Genomic DNA, 14,626 nt, shown 5'->3' with positions numbered 1-14,626 from the left:
CTCTCTCCTTTTCCCTTCCTTTCCTCCCTTCTTCAATCTGCTTGTTTCATCCCTTTCCTTTTCTTTTCTCTGTTTTTCTCCCTTCTCTCCTTGCTTTTCTTTTTCTTTGTATAAAATGCCCTTCCTTTCCTTTCTTCTAGTCTCTGTCCTTTCCTTATCTTTTCCCCTTCCTGTTCCTTCTCTCCTTTCCGTCCTCTCATCTCCTTTCCGTTCATTTCCTTTCCTTTCCTTGCCTCTCCTTTCCTGCCTTTCATCTTCTTTACTTCCCCCTTCTTTCCTTCCTTTCATCCCCTTTCCTTTCCGTTTCTCTTCTCTCCTTGTTTTTCTTTTTCTTTTCTATCCTTCCCACTAGTCTTCTTTCCTTCCCATGCCTTTATTTTTTCCATACATCTTTCCTTTCCTTCCTTCCTTTCTTGTCTCCTCTCCCTTTTCCTTCCCCTCCTTAAATATTTTACTTTCCTCTATTTCCTTTAAACTTCTATTCCTTTTCTCAAGTCTTTTCTCTTCTCTGCTTGTTCTTTGTCTCCCTCCTTCCTTTACTTTCTCTCCTTTCGTTGCTTACTTTCCTTCCCTTATCTTTTCCATTTCTAGTCCTGTCTCCTCTCTTCTTTCCTCCCCCTCCTTTTATCTCCTTTACTTTCCTCACCCTTCCTTCCCTCTCACCTTCTCACCCTTCTTATCCTCTCCTTTATACCTTTTCTCTTTCCCCCTTGTTTTTGTTTTTCCGATGTCTCTACTTTTCCTCCTTCCTTTGTGTTTCCTTAAATCCCCTCACCTTTCCTTTCCTCCTCTCTCCTTCTCCCCATCTCTCCTCATCAATACTTTTGATTTCCATCCCTCCTCCATAACGAGCGGCGGAGAGATGGACGGAATCATATCGATGTTTTTTTTTTAAGGTTCGCGGTTATAATTAACATACTGCCGCTCAATCGGTCAAGGATGTATCTCACCCCACACACACACACACACACACACACACACACACACACACACACACATAAGGCGTGCACAAACACACATCTGATCATTACAGGCGAGCAGACGTTCCCCATAATAAGACGTAAACACTGGATGCAGAGAAGAGGAGGCGAGCTGTGAGATGGTCGTTTACCTCCTCGCTGCCGCAGGTAGAGTTGCAGAATTGTCTCCATGATGATCTGCACTTGTTATTCAGACGAGATGTTTAAGGTCTGCGTGGAGAGAAGGGATTTTACAGCTCTTGTTTCTGCATGTCTTCACTTTCAGATTGTTAATATCTAAGAGATGCGACATTATAACCACTTTCTTAATTCTAATTCTAATTGTATGTTGGTGTAGATCAGTCGTCTCCTTGTCGCTAACAGCTGTAAGTCCTCTGACTGTCCTCTCTTCACTGGCTTCCTGTCCAGTTTATATTTTATTACTTCTTTTGGCACCAACATGCTCCAGTCAGAGCGCTGAGGTCGACACATTAGAGGCTCTTAGATGCTTCAAGATCCAGGCTGAAACCCAGTGGAGTCGGAGCGTTTCCAGTGTCTGCTCTTAACTGTCTACCTGCTAACACCAGAGCTGCTCCGACCACTGAAAGTTTTAAGACCCTCTTTGCGTTTGCTCTTAATTCCAGTTGAGCTCGACGTCCTGTCATTTATTTATGCAGCGAAATTTTACTCTTATTTATTATGTTTTTACTGTTTGTTTTACTCATATTTGTTCCTTATTTGATTTTGTGTTTCAAGCTTTTACAGCACTTTGGTCAAGTGGCTGAACAACACAACAGCTCCTGTTAAACATCTTTCATCTTCCTCTTTTGTTTGGTCTCTAAAATAACACTTTGAAGTCGTCTCTTCTCGTTATCTGGTCCTCACGTCAAGCGTTAACTCCTCCTTTCACGTCCACGAGTTTAAACTCTGCTCCTTTCTTCTTCTTCACCTCCATCTCTCCTTCATGACTGAAGGTCTCCACTCGTCCTTTGAGCTCCTCTTCAGGAGTGAAGGGGATTTAACGGGAGAAATCAATACTGGATCTGATGCCACTTCATGTGGATCCTCCTGATCTTCCTCTGATTCTTCCAGCGTTTACACCAAAAGAAAAAAGACTGTTGCTCTTTTACAGTCGGACATGATTTAAGCTTTCTCTCTCTCGTCTCTTGAAGTCAGATTTGTACATTTCAAGTGGAGCTTCTTCACTTTTCAGCTCCGTGTCTTCACAAGTCCCTCCATCAGCCAGTAGGTGGCAGTATAGATCCACCAAGCAACGAGCCGTCGTCTTCTCTGCCTCTGCTCTCATCCCTCATCTTCTTCTTCTTCTCTTCTAAATCTTAAATCAACACATAATCTTGTACAATATTTTAATGTGTTACTGAGTTTTATCACTGGTTTTCAGTAACTTGGTGCTTTAAACTCGTTTAAACAGAATTATAAAACTGATCAACACAGAACGCAGCATCTTTTCCTTTTCATCTCTTCAGACTGAGTCACTTCAGCTGTTGCACAATTCTGCTTCATCCCCAACGTGGTTTTTGACTTGAACATAAGTTCGATAAAGAAAAATATTTGCATCAGTTTCACTTTTTTCTTTTGGAGAGATAATTTCATCTTTAGAACACTACTACTTTTTTAAAGACAAGTGCATTAGCATTAGATGCTAATTTTAAGCACATATTTCTATTTATAAAGACAGGAATTACATACATTTCCTTTGTATAAGACAAATGTATTTGTTTAAAGCTGTTTTGAGATTATACCGTGACAGCCTACATTTCCCATCATGCCTTGTGTTAAACTTGTTTGTAAAGTTAGCATTTAAAATTCGCATGTTTTGTTAATGCTGGTGATTGTGATGCAGCAGCTGGATGTGTGTCTGTAATCCAAAGCTCTGTCCGCCTGGTGTCAAAACGTAGTCGCAAAACATGTAACTTCATTTAGCAGCCACAGTTATTCCATCCATCCATCATCCATCCCTCCATCGTATACCGTGTATCATGTTCAGGGTCACGGGGGGGCTGGAGCCTAAGCCGGCTGTCAATGGGCGAGAGGCGGGGTTACACCTGGACTGATCACAGGGCTGACACAGAGACAGACTTGCTCACACTCACACCTACGGGCGATTTAGAACCTAACGAGCATGTCTTTGCACTGTGGGAGGAAGCCGGAGCACCCGGAGGGAAGCCACGCATGCACGAGGGGAACATGCACACAGAAAGGCCCACTACGTCTGAACCGGGATTCAAACCATGGACCTTCTCGCAGCCCCACACTTTTATCAAAATGATGACAAAATAGTTCTTAAATCTTTCTCTTCTTTTTGATTTGGCTGTTTATCTTGAGATATGTAACCCGCACCTGCAGCCGCCTGAGCCTCCTGCGGCGCTGCATGCTCAGATACAAATCTAAATATTGAGCACTTGTTTATCGTGTAGCGTTTGTGGTCTTAAGTATTTTTGCTAAATTCCAGCACATTTTCCTTCAGGATGTGAAAATAAATCTTAATTCTTTTCTTTGTATCAGACAAATGTTCTTCTGAGTCTGGCTGAGTTTAAAGAGTGATGTTTACTTCATGCTGTTTTTTCGAGCTCCTTGTTTCCACATGTTACACTTTCACCCCCTCTCACTCTGTCTTCACCTCTCCATCTCAGGGTCTCTCTGTATCTCTCTATTTCACTGCTGGGTTTTCCTTTTTTACGTCTTCCCTCTCTCCGTCTCATGTTTTCGCTCCTCCTTGTTGTATTTTCTTTTTTGCTTCTCTTTTTGCTGTTTGTTTTGTTTTTAATCTCATCCTTTCTGTCGCTCGTATTCTGACAGCCCTCCTTCCTATCATCTCTTCTTTCTTTCTTTCACGTTATATTTTTCTGGCATTAAACTCTCTCTCTCTCTGTCTCACTCAGTCCATCTTTTTATCCCTCTTTATACTGTCTTCATCTCCCGCCATCTTTCTCTCATTCCTCCCTGTATTTATCGCCCCAGCTTTGATTTCTCTCCTCTCTCTGTTTCTATCCTAATGTGTGCTCACCTGTTACGTCCTGCAGGGTTTTTTTTGTTCTCTTTCTGTCCTTGAATTAATTCATCTGGAATCAGCTCTGAAACTGTGTCCAGCCGCTCCCCCCCTCTCCTCTTTTATCCTCTTCTCCTCCTTCCAATCTGTTGCTTTTCCCCTCTGTCTCTCCCTGTTGCATGCCGTTACCTGTTGGATTTCTTTCTTACCTTGTTTTTCCTCCGACGCTCCGAACATTTAAATTCAACCACCTCTTTATTTGTATTTTTATGGGCTCATTTTTATGTCTTGTGTTTTTTTCTGATGTGGCTCCAGCAGTGTTCATGCTATAATTATTATTTTTAAATCATCTCTCTCTCTCTCTCTCTCCAGTGCTTCGTGCAGCAGTTGGACGGGTTCATCTCGTGGCTGCAGGAGGCGCTGGACAGCACTGAAAACTGGACGCAGCCCAGACAGGAGCTGGACAGCCTGAGGGTGTACCTGGACACACACCTGGTGAGAACACACTCTCCTTTTTCCTTTTATACATAAACCTCGGTTTATACCCCGTATATAAATCCCTCCCTATTCCTTACATCAACTTTAAAACAGTCTTCAAGAGGGATTCCTATATTTCTAAACCTGGGCCCTCACTTTTTCTTTTACATATTTTAGGTTCAAAATAACATTTTTTTTCTTTTTTTACTCCACTAAAAGTTCTTGTAGTTTCCACTGACAGGCTCAGATTGTTATTCTAAGTGTGTGACAACATGACAGAAAGGATCCCTACAGAGATAGACCTTTTTGTTACAGAGGAAGATGATTGTTTTAACCACACACAGACGTTACATCGCTCTCTGCACACACACCAGACTCACATTGACAAAAACACTGATTCTTCCTCGCAGAGCATTGAAGTTGTTGGTTTAAGTCTGACTCAAAGTGTAATTTTGTTTTTGTTACTAGAATATTATATTGGGTCAAAAATGACCCTTTAAAACTACCAAATGACATGTAACACAGTGGAAAATATCTAGACAGACAGGCAGCGGTAGACCTGCAACTCCCTAACCTGTGAGATAAAATCAGTGTTTTTATGAATGGAGTCTGGTGTGTTTGCAGAGAGCGATGTAACGTCTGTTTGTGGTTAAAACAATCATCTTCCTCTGTAACAAAAAGGTCTATCTCTGTAGGGATCCTTTCTGTCATGTTGTCACACACTTAGAATAACAATCTGAGCCTGTCAGTGGAAACAACAAGAACTTTTAGTGGACGACCTTTGACCCGTCAAGGATTATGTTGCAGCTGTTACAGCCTGTTTCACTGCTGCACGATGAACACATCTACTGGAGACATTCAAACACTTTTGTACCTTTTATACATTTAGAACATAAAAATAGTATACATTGGGCCCAACTTTAAAGACACTCATGTTCACCTTACAATAATGTGGTTCAGACCACATCTGCAGAGGTCAAAGGTAACTTTGTCATGCAAGTCAGAGAAGCATGATTGGAGAATAAGGACGAGGAGAGCGATGAACACAGACTGTTTCCTATTTCATCTTCAACGCTCTCTTTCTGTTTATCTGCGTCTCTTTCTCTCCCTCGTTCTGTTTCCCCGTCTCTCTCTCTCTCTCTCTCTTTTTTTATCGGTTTATTTCTCACCATCTGCCCCTCCACCGTTTTTTTATTTAGTCTCTTTTTATCTCTCTATCTACATTTGGTTTATCCATTTAATCAGAAAAAAATACCAAATAACTCTCCTGTATTTCTGTAATACGCACGCACGCACACACACACACACACACACACGCACACACGCACACGCACACAGATAAGAAGCACTTTGACAATTACTCACACTCTTTATGGCAAACATATGGGCTTCACACATGCACACACACACACACACACACACACACACACACGCATAAACACACTGTCAAAGAGCAGCACTCATCAAAACTGCATTCAAGAGTACAAGGAAATGAGACATGAACACACACACACCCGCACACACATGCACACACGCACACAAACACACACACGCACGCACACACACACACACACACACACACATACACACACACACACACACACACACAGGCTCAGACAAACTAAGACAAACAAACAGGTTGTATTTGCATATAAGCGTACAAATGCAAACATACGTATATGCACGGCAGTAGGCATGTGTTTTAACTGCAGAAACACATGCACACACACATACACACACACACACACACACACACACACACACACACACACACACACAAAGAAACACACACACAGAAACACACACACACAGAGCCCTAGGTGCTATTTGCATACATTTGCATGTTCCTAGACAGATTTCCAAATCAGCATCTCCATATCCGTCCCTGCAGAACGGCATCATGCACACACACACACACACACACACACACACACGCACACGTGCACACAAGCACACAGGCACAGACACACACTCATGGTTTTGTTATCTAGATATTTATTTCTGCTGTGTGTGCTCTGTGTGTGTGTGTGTGTGTTTGTTTTCCTGGTTTGTTTACACGTGTCGACTTTGTTGTGGGTGCCAGCAGTGCTAGCGTTAGCGGCGGTTAGCTTCAATTAGAATTGCCGGCTCTTAATTGGCGCGTCTCGTTAAATAAAGCAAAAGAGGATGAAAAAGCATCGCTAATAGGACTTTGAACTGCTACACTGTTGATAGCGTGTTAGCTTAACTTCACTCCGTGTTCGTGTGTGTGTCTGTGTCGATAGTCACACTTGCACTTTGTAGTTATTAGTGTGTGTTTGGGTGTGTGATTATGTGTGTGTGTTTTGTTGATTGCTGCAGAGAGACAGTTTTCTCACTCTCTACGTCTGTCTGTGCATCCATCTCTGTTTGTCTCTCATTTCTTCTTCTTCTTCTTCTCCATCCTCTTCTTCCTCTCTTCCTGCCCCTTCTTCTTTTTTCCTTCTTCTCTAGGTCTGTCTCTGCATCTTTCTCTCATTTCTTCTTCTCCTTCTTCTCCCTCTTCTTCTTTTATTCCTTCTCTTTCTTCTCCTCCCTCTTCAACTTCTCTTTCCCCTCCTCCTCCTTCTTCTTCATCTTCTTCTCATTGTCCTTCTTTTTCTACTCCCTCTTCTACTTCTCCTCCTCCTTCTTCTTTTCTTTTTCTCATTCTCCTTCTTCTCCTCCGTTTTCTTCTTCTTCTTCTCATTGTGCTTCTCCTTCTTCTTTTTCTCCTCCCTCTTTGCCTTCCTCTTCTTCTCCTCCTTGTTCTTCTCCTCCTCTTCCTTCCTTCCTTTTCTTTCATACTTACTTTCTTTAGAGTTTTCTTATTTTTTACATTTTGCTGCTTTGTTGAAGACATTTTGATGAAATTCATCTGCTGACGAGTTTATAATCGCTGGCACTTCCTATTTTTCCAAAAACTTTGACACAAGTCCAAAGTTAAAAATAAATAAATAAACATCTTGTCCCGTGCTTCAAGTCACTTCTTACTTTTTCAACACAATCATCCAGAGCGAATCAAATATTAAATAAAAGTTCTTGTTGTTCTACGTGTCCGACAACGTCACAGGAAGGATCCCTTTTTAACCACAGACGTTTCATCGCTCTCTGACAACACACCAGACTCCATTCACAAAAGCAGTGATTTTACCTCACAGAACATGGAAGCTGCTGAAGTGCCACTGCTACGATCTGTTGTTTGTGTGATCATGTGTAGCACCGTTATGGTGTAATCCTTTAAAACAACAAAGTTACACACAGAGACACACACTCTTTTAGCTACATGTATTTTTTTGTCCTTCTGTCTTTTTGTTTTTTCATTCGTCTCTCATGCACACACTCTGTTACTCTCTCTCTTTCTCTATATTGCTTTCTCTTACACACACACACACACACACACACACACACACACACACACAGCTCCAGGGCAGCAGTGGGTGGAGTGGAGCTTCTCTCCCAATTGAATATTTGGTCCAGCTGGCGTGTGTGTGTGTGTGTGTATCTGTAAATGTGTGTGTGTTTGTGTCTGTGTCTATATGTGTGTTTTAGGGCACGTGGAGCGAATAAGCGCAGGTCTTTCCGGAACCCCGGGGAGATCAGTGAGGCGAGAGGACGCTAACACACACATACACACACACACACACACACACACACACAGGCTGCTCTTTGTAAGGCGCTGAGAGATGGCGGCCAATGAAAGGCCTATTGATTGGGTCTGATGGGCGATCCAGGCCTTTGAATCCCATTACCAGCAGCAACACACTATTGGTGGCAACATGAGGGGGGGAGAGGGGGAGATAAAGAGGTGAGAGAGGGAGAAAGAGAGACTGCCTTCACACTAAACTAACTAAATCTGAAAATGCAGATACTATGTGAAAACCGCCAAACCAGGACTTCTGGTTGTTTTGGTGAAACTGATGCTTCTTAAGATGATCTCTCTGGACGTTCCTGCGGTGTGAGGGATGTTAAGAGTGATTTTACCGATTTCAAATATTAAACATGTTCAATATTTGCGATCTGATATCCTGTTGTGTGGGGGGGAACCCCGAGGACAGCCGAGCATGCACTCTGTGGATCGTCACGTGGAACCAAACGGAAGCGTGCTGCAGGAAGCACAACGACCGCAGCCATGGCGACAAAAGCAAACGTACAGCCCGTGTTCACGCCGTCTCCACCTCTTCATCCACAGTTTGTTCTTTTTTCTTCCTGACTTTTCAGTAAAAAGTCCAAAATGATCATCTGCAATTCTTCCCGCCCGTCGTCTGTCATGTTTGTTTACTCTGAAGTCTCGTTTGAGTGCCAGAGATTTAGTGAGATTTCCAGCTGCGAGAGTCGGACTCTGGTTGTTGGTGAATGAATCTGATGAGGTGCTTTTCGACAGCAGGAACCAGGGTCTGAATTTAGTTCCAGGGGCGTTGACCCCGTGAAAAGTCCCTGCTCTGGGGGTAGTACTTTCCAAAGGTCCAGGAATTTTTCAAATCATACAACAAATCACACCTTCTCCATCGACTTTGGCCTGATTTGCATAATCTTCCCGGGACTTTAGGCCGCTGTGGAAACGCAGACAACAATGGGCCACAGGAAACATTTAGTTCCTTTAAGAGAAGTTCCTGGAACTATTGGTCGAAAAGCACCTTTAGTGTGCATCTGTTTTCTTCCTGTTTAATTTAAACACTCGGTTGGTTTGGTGCTGGAGCCTACCCCAGCTGTCATTGGACAAGAGTTCACCTGGACTGATCACCTGTCAATCACAAGGCTGACACATGGAAACAGACAACCTTTCGTGCTCACATTCACACCTACGGGCAACTTAGAGTCCCCAATGAACCTGACGAGCATGTGTTTGGACCGTGGGAGGAAGCTGGAATCCGCGCCTAAACATCAACGACCTGCAATTATTTTACAATATCAACCACTTGATTCACGTGTTCGTCTGGTGCCAACGTGTAGATATGTGGCAAGTATCCTACCAATGGTCGGGGTGCTTATTTAGGAAACACTTCTTTGGGTAGTAGAGGGAAAGAGCAAACAACGAGCTGGTGGACGAAAACGACGGAAAGAGAATAAGAGAGGAGGAAAAGGGCTGAAAAGGAAGAAGGACATCAGAGAGAGTATGGAGAAGAGAAAAAGAAGGAGGAAGAGAGAGAGAGAAAGTGAAATGAGGGGATGGATAAAGAAAAGGGGGAAGACAGGAGGGAGAGGGAGGGATGAGAGAAAGGAGTGATAGGATTGTGTTTTATTGCTTAATATAAAATCTGTATGTAGGAAAAAGGAGAGAGAGAAAAGCAGAAGAGTGAGAGGGGCATGGGTGAGGAAACACACACGCACACACACGCTCACACACACCTCGGGGAATACAGCCGTACCACTACAGCTTCTCTCAGCTCCGTCTGAATGGAGACAATTTGATCATCATTATTACAAAGACTCTTTGATCAGATCATGTCTCATCAACCCGAGCCTCTCTGCTCAGTGTGTGTGTGTGTGTGTTTGCAGCTCGACACACAATCTCAATGTCAAACCTCAATGTCATCTCAGGAGCGGCGCTGCACACCTCTTAGCACCCTCGCTAATATGCTAATGCTAGAAGCTAAATGATATTAGGTAGGCTTCTGAGGCTGTCCTACCCTGCGCTCGGGGCTAATATGGTAATGCTAACAGGTAATCTGATCACTGCGGCTTTGAAGCAGCTCGTCTCTCAGCCCACTGTGTGTATGTTAATCAGAGCGGGGAGCTACAGCGTTTATCCCTGAATCCACCTGCTACTTTCACCGTTTAACAATTACATGTTTAAACCATGAAAGCAGTCAAGAAAGAGCACCTGTGATTCTTACTTACTGTACATTAGGCTACCTGTATCTGCTAATTTCACTTTTCTAGCACGTGATCACTGAAGTTATGTCCTTAAGTTGACGTGGGGGCAACTCACGGGTCCAAAATGACGCAAGTTAACCCGAGTGGATTCAGGGAATTTGTCGTATCAAATTGGACCCAAAAATAAAAACATTACCGACCTGAAAAAGTTCTTGCTGTTTTCACTGACATGGCGACTGAAACAATCTACTGGAGCAATTCTAAAGCTTTATTTTTACCTGTAGATCATTTAGACTCTAAGATATGTAACATTAGGGCCCTGGGTTGAAAACAAATCAGATCCTCCTTTAATAATTAACACATTCTCATCTTTCTGCCGATAAACTTTGGACGCATCATTTTTAGAACAAAGTCAGAGCTAATGAGTCTTTACAAAAACAACTAACTGGAGCAAATGTCACAGGTTTGGTTCAGTCAACTTCAATAGTCCATGCATCAGCACACACACACACTGTCCTTCTCCTGCTGCCTCCTGTCTCTTCTCTCTGTCAGACACACACACACACACACACACACACACACACCGTCTCTATTTCCCTCACGCTCCCTCTTATTCTCCCTCTTTCCCTCTCACAGACACATAAATACATACACACAGCCCCTTATTACCGCCTGCTGTCTGCCGTGCATAAAAGCATGCTCTGCATGCCTTATCATCGTGTGATTGATGGCTGGCTGTTCTACTCTTATCGATTCTATGCTCTCCATATATTAAACGGAGGAAACGGAGCCGAATCGCTCGTGGAATAAGGCTCTGAAATACGATCGCTCTCCGATAGCCCGGCTAATCTGCACAACCTAATTCATTCCTAACATCAGCCGGCCCTATCCCGGAGACGCAGACAGTCACGCTGTGTTTTCTGCAGCGCTGATAAATGTACTTTATGTTTATTAGCTGTGAGCTTTTTCAACAGCTTATCTGGAAATTATGTTGGGCAGAGTGGCCGCCGAGTCTGTAAAATTACTCAATCAGCCATGAGATTTGAAGTAATTTACGACGTTTGCGGGGCAGTAATGATTGCAGAATGCAGACAGTCATGTTTTATTTGGATAATATTGATGCATGAATGTGTTTTTGGGGGCGTTGTGAAGAGATAAAGCTGATTGTTTGCTTTTCAAAGTGATAGATTATTGTTTATCTGTGAAATGTAATATGTAAAGGACAGTGCTGCCGCTATCTGCTCACATCCTTTAAAGCGGGTGCAGGAGCTGTGAGGTTTGTGTTGGAGAGGAAGAGCTGCGACGCTGCAGCTCAATTACTCTGCCAGTAACTCTGCCTGCATGTCTGAGGGTTGGGCTCCCCGGTGAGTCCCTCCTTCTCTCTGCGAACCTGATTTTAAACAGAAGTCATCAGCGTTCAGGTTTGTTTTCTTTGTCACTTAATTTGAACCATCGCCGCCTGCTGTATAATCTTACGGTGCGATGTAACCTGCTGCTGGTCTCCGTCAGAAAGAACCAACACATGATTTCACAACGCTCGTGTTCACATGACCTTCTGACATGCACATGAAGACATTTACGGCTTTACGTGAACATTACACCTGTCGTGTGTTTGGACGTTGTTTGGATTGCTAAACATGTTTTTGTTTTATGACCCTCACCACCCTGAGACGCTGCTCCTGTGCGAGGTGTACGATGCCGTTTGGAGCTGAAACAACCGATTGGTTGATTAACAAAAATATTTATTCAGCAACAACACTGAAAAACTAATTTTCTTTGTGCGTTTCGACTGTTGGTTGCAAAAAACATTTGGAGTTAAGACATGAAGGCCTCTTTTCACTTCAGATTTACATTTTCTGCTTTTTTCGTACATTTAAAGAGGAATAGATCCGTTCATAGACCCAAACTTCCAGCTCCTGCGGACCCTCAGTGTGTGTGTGTGTGTGTGTGTGAAGTTAAGACACCCATCCGTCTCCACTGTGTGTATCCGGCTCCATAAATATTGGTGGTGTGGAGGTCTGACCTTGTCATGTGTTGACTGATGCCGTCGCCCGTCGATCCCTCACTGCAGACGGACGACTGTCTGTCTCGGGCAGAGCCTGAACAACGGCTGCACGACGGAGAGGTGCTTGTTACAAACGTGAGAATCAGAAGAGCTTTGCAGGAAATATGATTCTTAACGACTTTACTTTTTTTTTTTTTTCTGTTTGACAGAAAAATCCTTCAGGTTTGCTATTTTGGTGCATCATGATCTCAATGAACAAATTAAAATAACAGAAGAACAAAAAAATACTTAAAGTTACTAATCTGAAAAAAAGAGGAAATTAATTATAAGATTAAAAGTTTCAATGAGTCTGTTTTGTTTTATGTGAGTTAAGTTTAGTTTAAAAAAAAAAAAAGGAAGTAAAATGTACAGAAGCAACATTTTGGTTGCCCACAGACTGATTAAAAAGATGGCTGACACGACAGTCCAAACCCTCTCTGTCGCCCCCTGCTGGCTGGCTGCAGTATAGCTCATAAAGCCCGCCTCCTCCATGTTAACAGATGGGACATGAGTCAAACTATAAAATCAAAATACATGTCAAATACATTTTTCTCAAACATGTCATTATAGTTAGTTCTTATCGTGCTGATTTATGTCCAAGTGTTAATTTTTCTGACAAGTTTACTTTTAATTAGTTATTTGATGCTATAAAAAGGGGGCGTGGCCTCATGCTTGACAGCTCTGTTGCAGCGTTCTGTTCCCGAGTAGCAGAGTAGAGGAGGAACGGCGAGAGGAGACGTAACTAACACTAACACTACAGTCATTGAACTTTCCATCAGCGTGAATATCTGCTTCAGACCGACACAAGAAGCTGTTGTCCTCTCTCCATCTCTCATCTGATCAGAATACAACACACACACACACACACACACACACGCAGCAGACCCTGGAGAGCATTGTGTGTGTGTGTGTGTGTGTGTGTGTGTGTGTACCATTTCCCACAGCAGCACAGCAGGATGTCAGAAGTGGTTAAGTGTTGAGGACTGAGCACCTTGAGGCACACACACACACACACACACAAACACACACACGCACACACACACACACACACACACACACACACACACACACACACACACACACACACAGAAAACAGAAAAGGCTGTAACAGTGTTCATAGATCTGACTGGAGTGTTTTTCCAACACCGCCTCGGGCTGCTCTGAGCCTCCATCCTTCCATCCATCTCTTTGTTTATGATCCATTCATACATCCGTCTCTCTTTCTTCTTCTCTGTTTTTTTTACCTGCAGTTCTCTGTCCCTCTGTCCTGTTTACATTACCACACAGGTTGCTTTATGCGTGATCCCTCCCCCCTCCCCTCCTCCTCTCACTCCTCTCTGTAGTGGGATCTAAATTGTATCATTATTTTTCTTCATTTTTAAATGTTTTTAATCATTTTACATTACAACTAGAGGGTTGCAACGGCTGCGGCATAGCTTTTTAGGGGCAATGCATCGAAATTCTGTCCGCTAAAAGTTCTTGTTGTTTCCACTGACAGGCTCAGATTGTTATTCTAAGCGTGTGACAACATGACAGAAAGGATCCCTCTAGAGATAGACCTTTTTGTTACAGAGGAAGATGATTGTTTTAACCACAGACAGACGTTACATCGCTCTCTGCAAACACACCAGACTCCATTCATAAAAACACTGATTTAACCTCACAGGACACAGGAGCTGCTGCTCTACTGCTGCCATGATCGGTTAGTGTGTTTGTTATTGTGTGACTTTTTTGTTATATGGCTGCTTCAGTGTTTAAAGTATGTTATGAAAAATAACACAAAAACAACCTAACCAATCAAGGCACAGGTAGACGATCAACTCCAATGTTCTGTGTGGAAAAAATAGTGATTTTATGAATGGAGTCTGGTAGCAGAGAGCGACGTAACGTCTGTTTGTGGTTGAAACAATCATCTTCCTCTGTAACAAAAAGGTCTATCTCTGTAGGGATCCTTTCTGTCATGTTGTCACACACACATCACAGCCTGTTTCACTGCTGCAGGATGAACACATCTACTGGAGACATTACAAAACTGAAATCCCTCTTTATTTTTTTAACCCATCGTCTGACTCTCAAGCAGGATTTTCTTCTTGGTGGAAACTGATGATGATTTTTTTGTGTTTCAGAGTTTCAAGCTCAACGTGGACAGCCACAGCGCTCTGAAGGAGAGTATCATGGAGGAAGGCAGATCGCTGCTCACTGTCATCGCCTCCCACCAATCAGGTATATCCACACACACACACACACACAGACACACAGAGGTAGCCATAACCGTGCTCTGACTCTATTCCATTCATTATTAATATTTGGATTAACAGAGTG

The 14,626-nt window shown here is 43.0% G+C and overlaps 1 protein-coding gene across 1 annotated transcript in view; it reads left to right on the top strand.

The window, feature by feature from the left end:
- akap6 (A kinase (PRKA) anchor protein 6) overlaps positions 1-14,626 on the top strand; it is a 159,546-nt gene that overhangs the window by 27,671 nt on the left and 117,249 nt on the right. Inside the window, exons 11-12 of the mRNA XM_069662538.1 lie at positions 4,342-4,464; positions 14,431-14,527. Coding sequence (XP_069518639.1) covers positions 4,342-4,464; positions 14,431-14,527 — 220 coding nt within the window. The remainder of the gene's footprint in view (positions 1-4,341; positions 4,465-14,430; positions 14,528-14,626) is intronic.

Source organism: Semicossyphus pulcher, unplaced genomic scaffold, assembly GCF_022749685.1.
Source record: "Semicossyphus pulcher isolate SPU_LCO1_2020_fin unplaced genomic scaffold, fSemPul1.0.p SCAF_14, whole genome shotgun sequence".
Taxonomy (NCBI): domain Eukaryota; kingdom Metazoa; phylum Chordata; class Actinopteri; order Labriformes; family Labridae; genus Semicossyphus; species Semicossyphus pulcher.
Note: the sequence above shows the minus strand (reverse complement) of the source record. Positions and strands in the feature narration are given on the sequence as shown.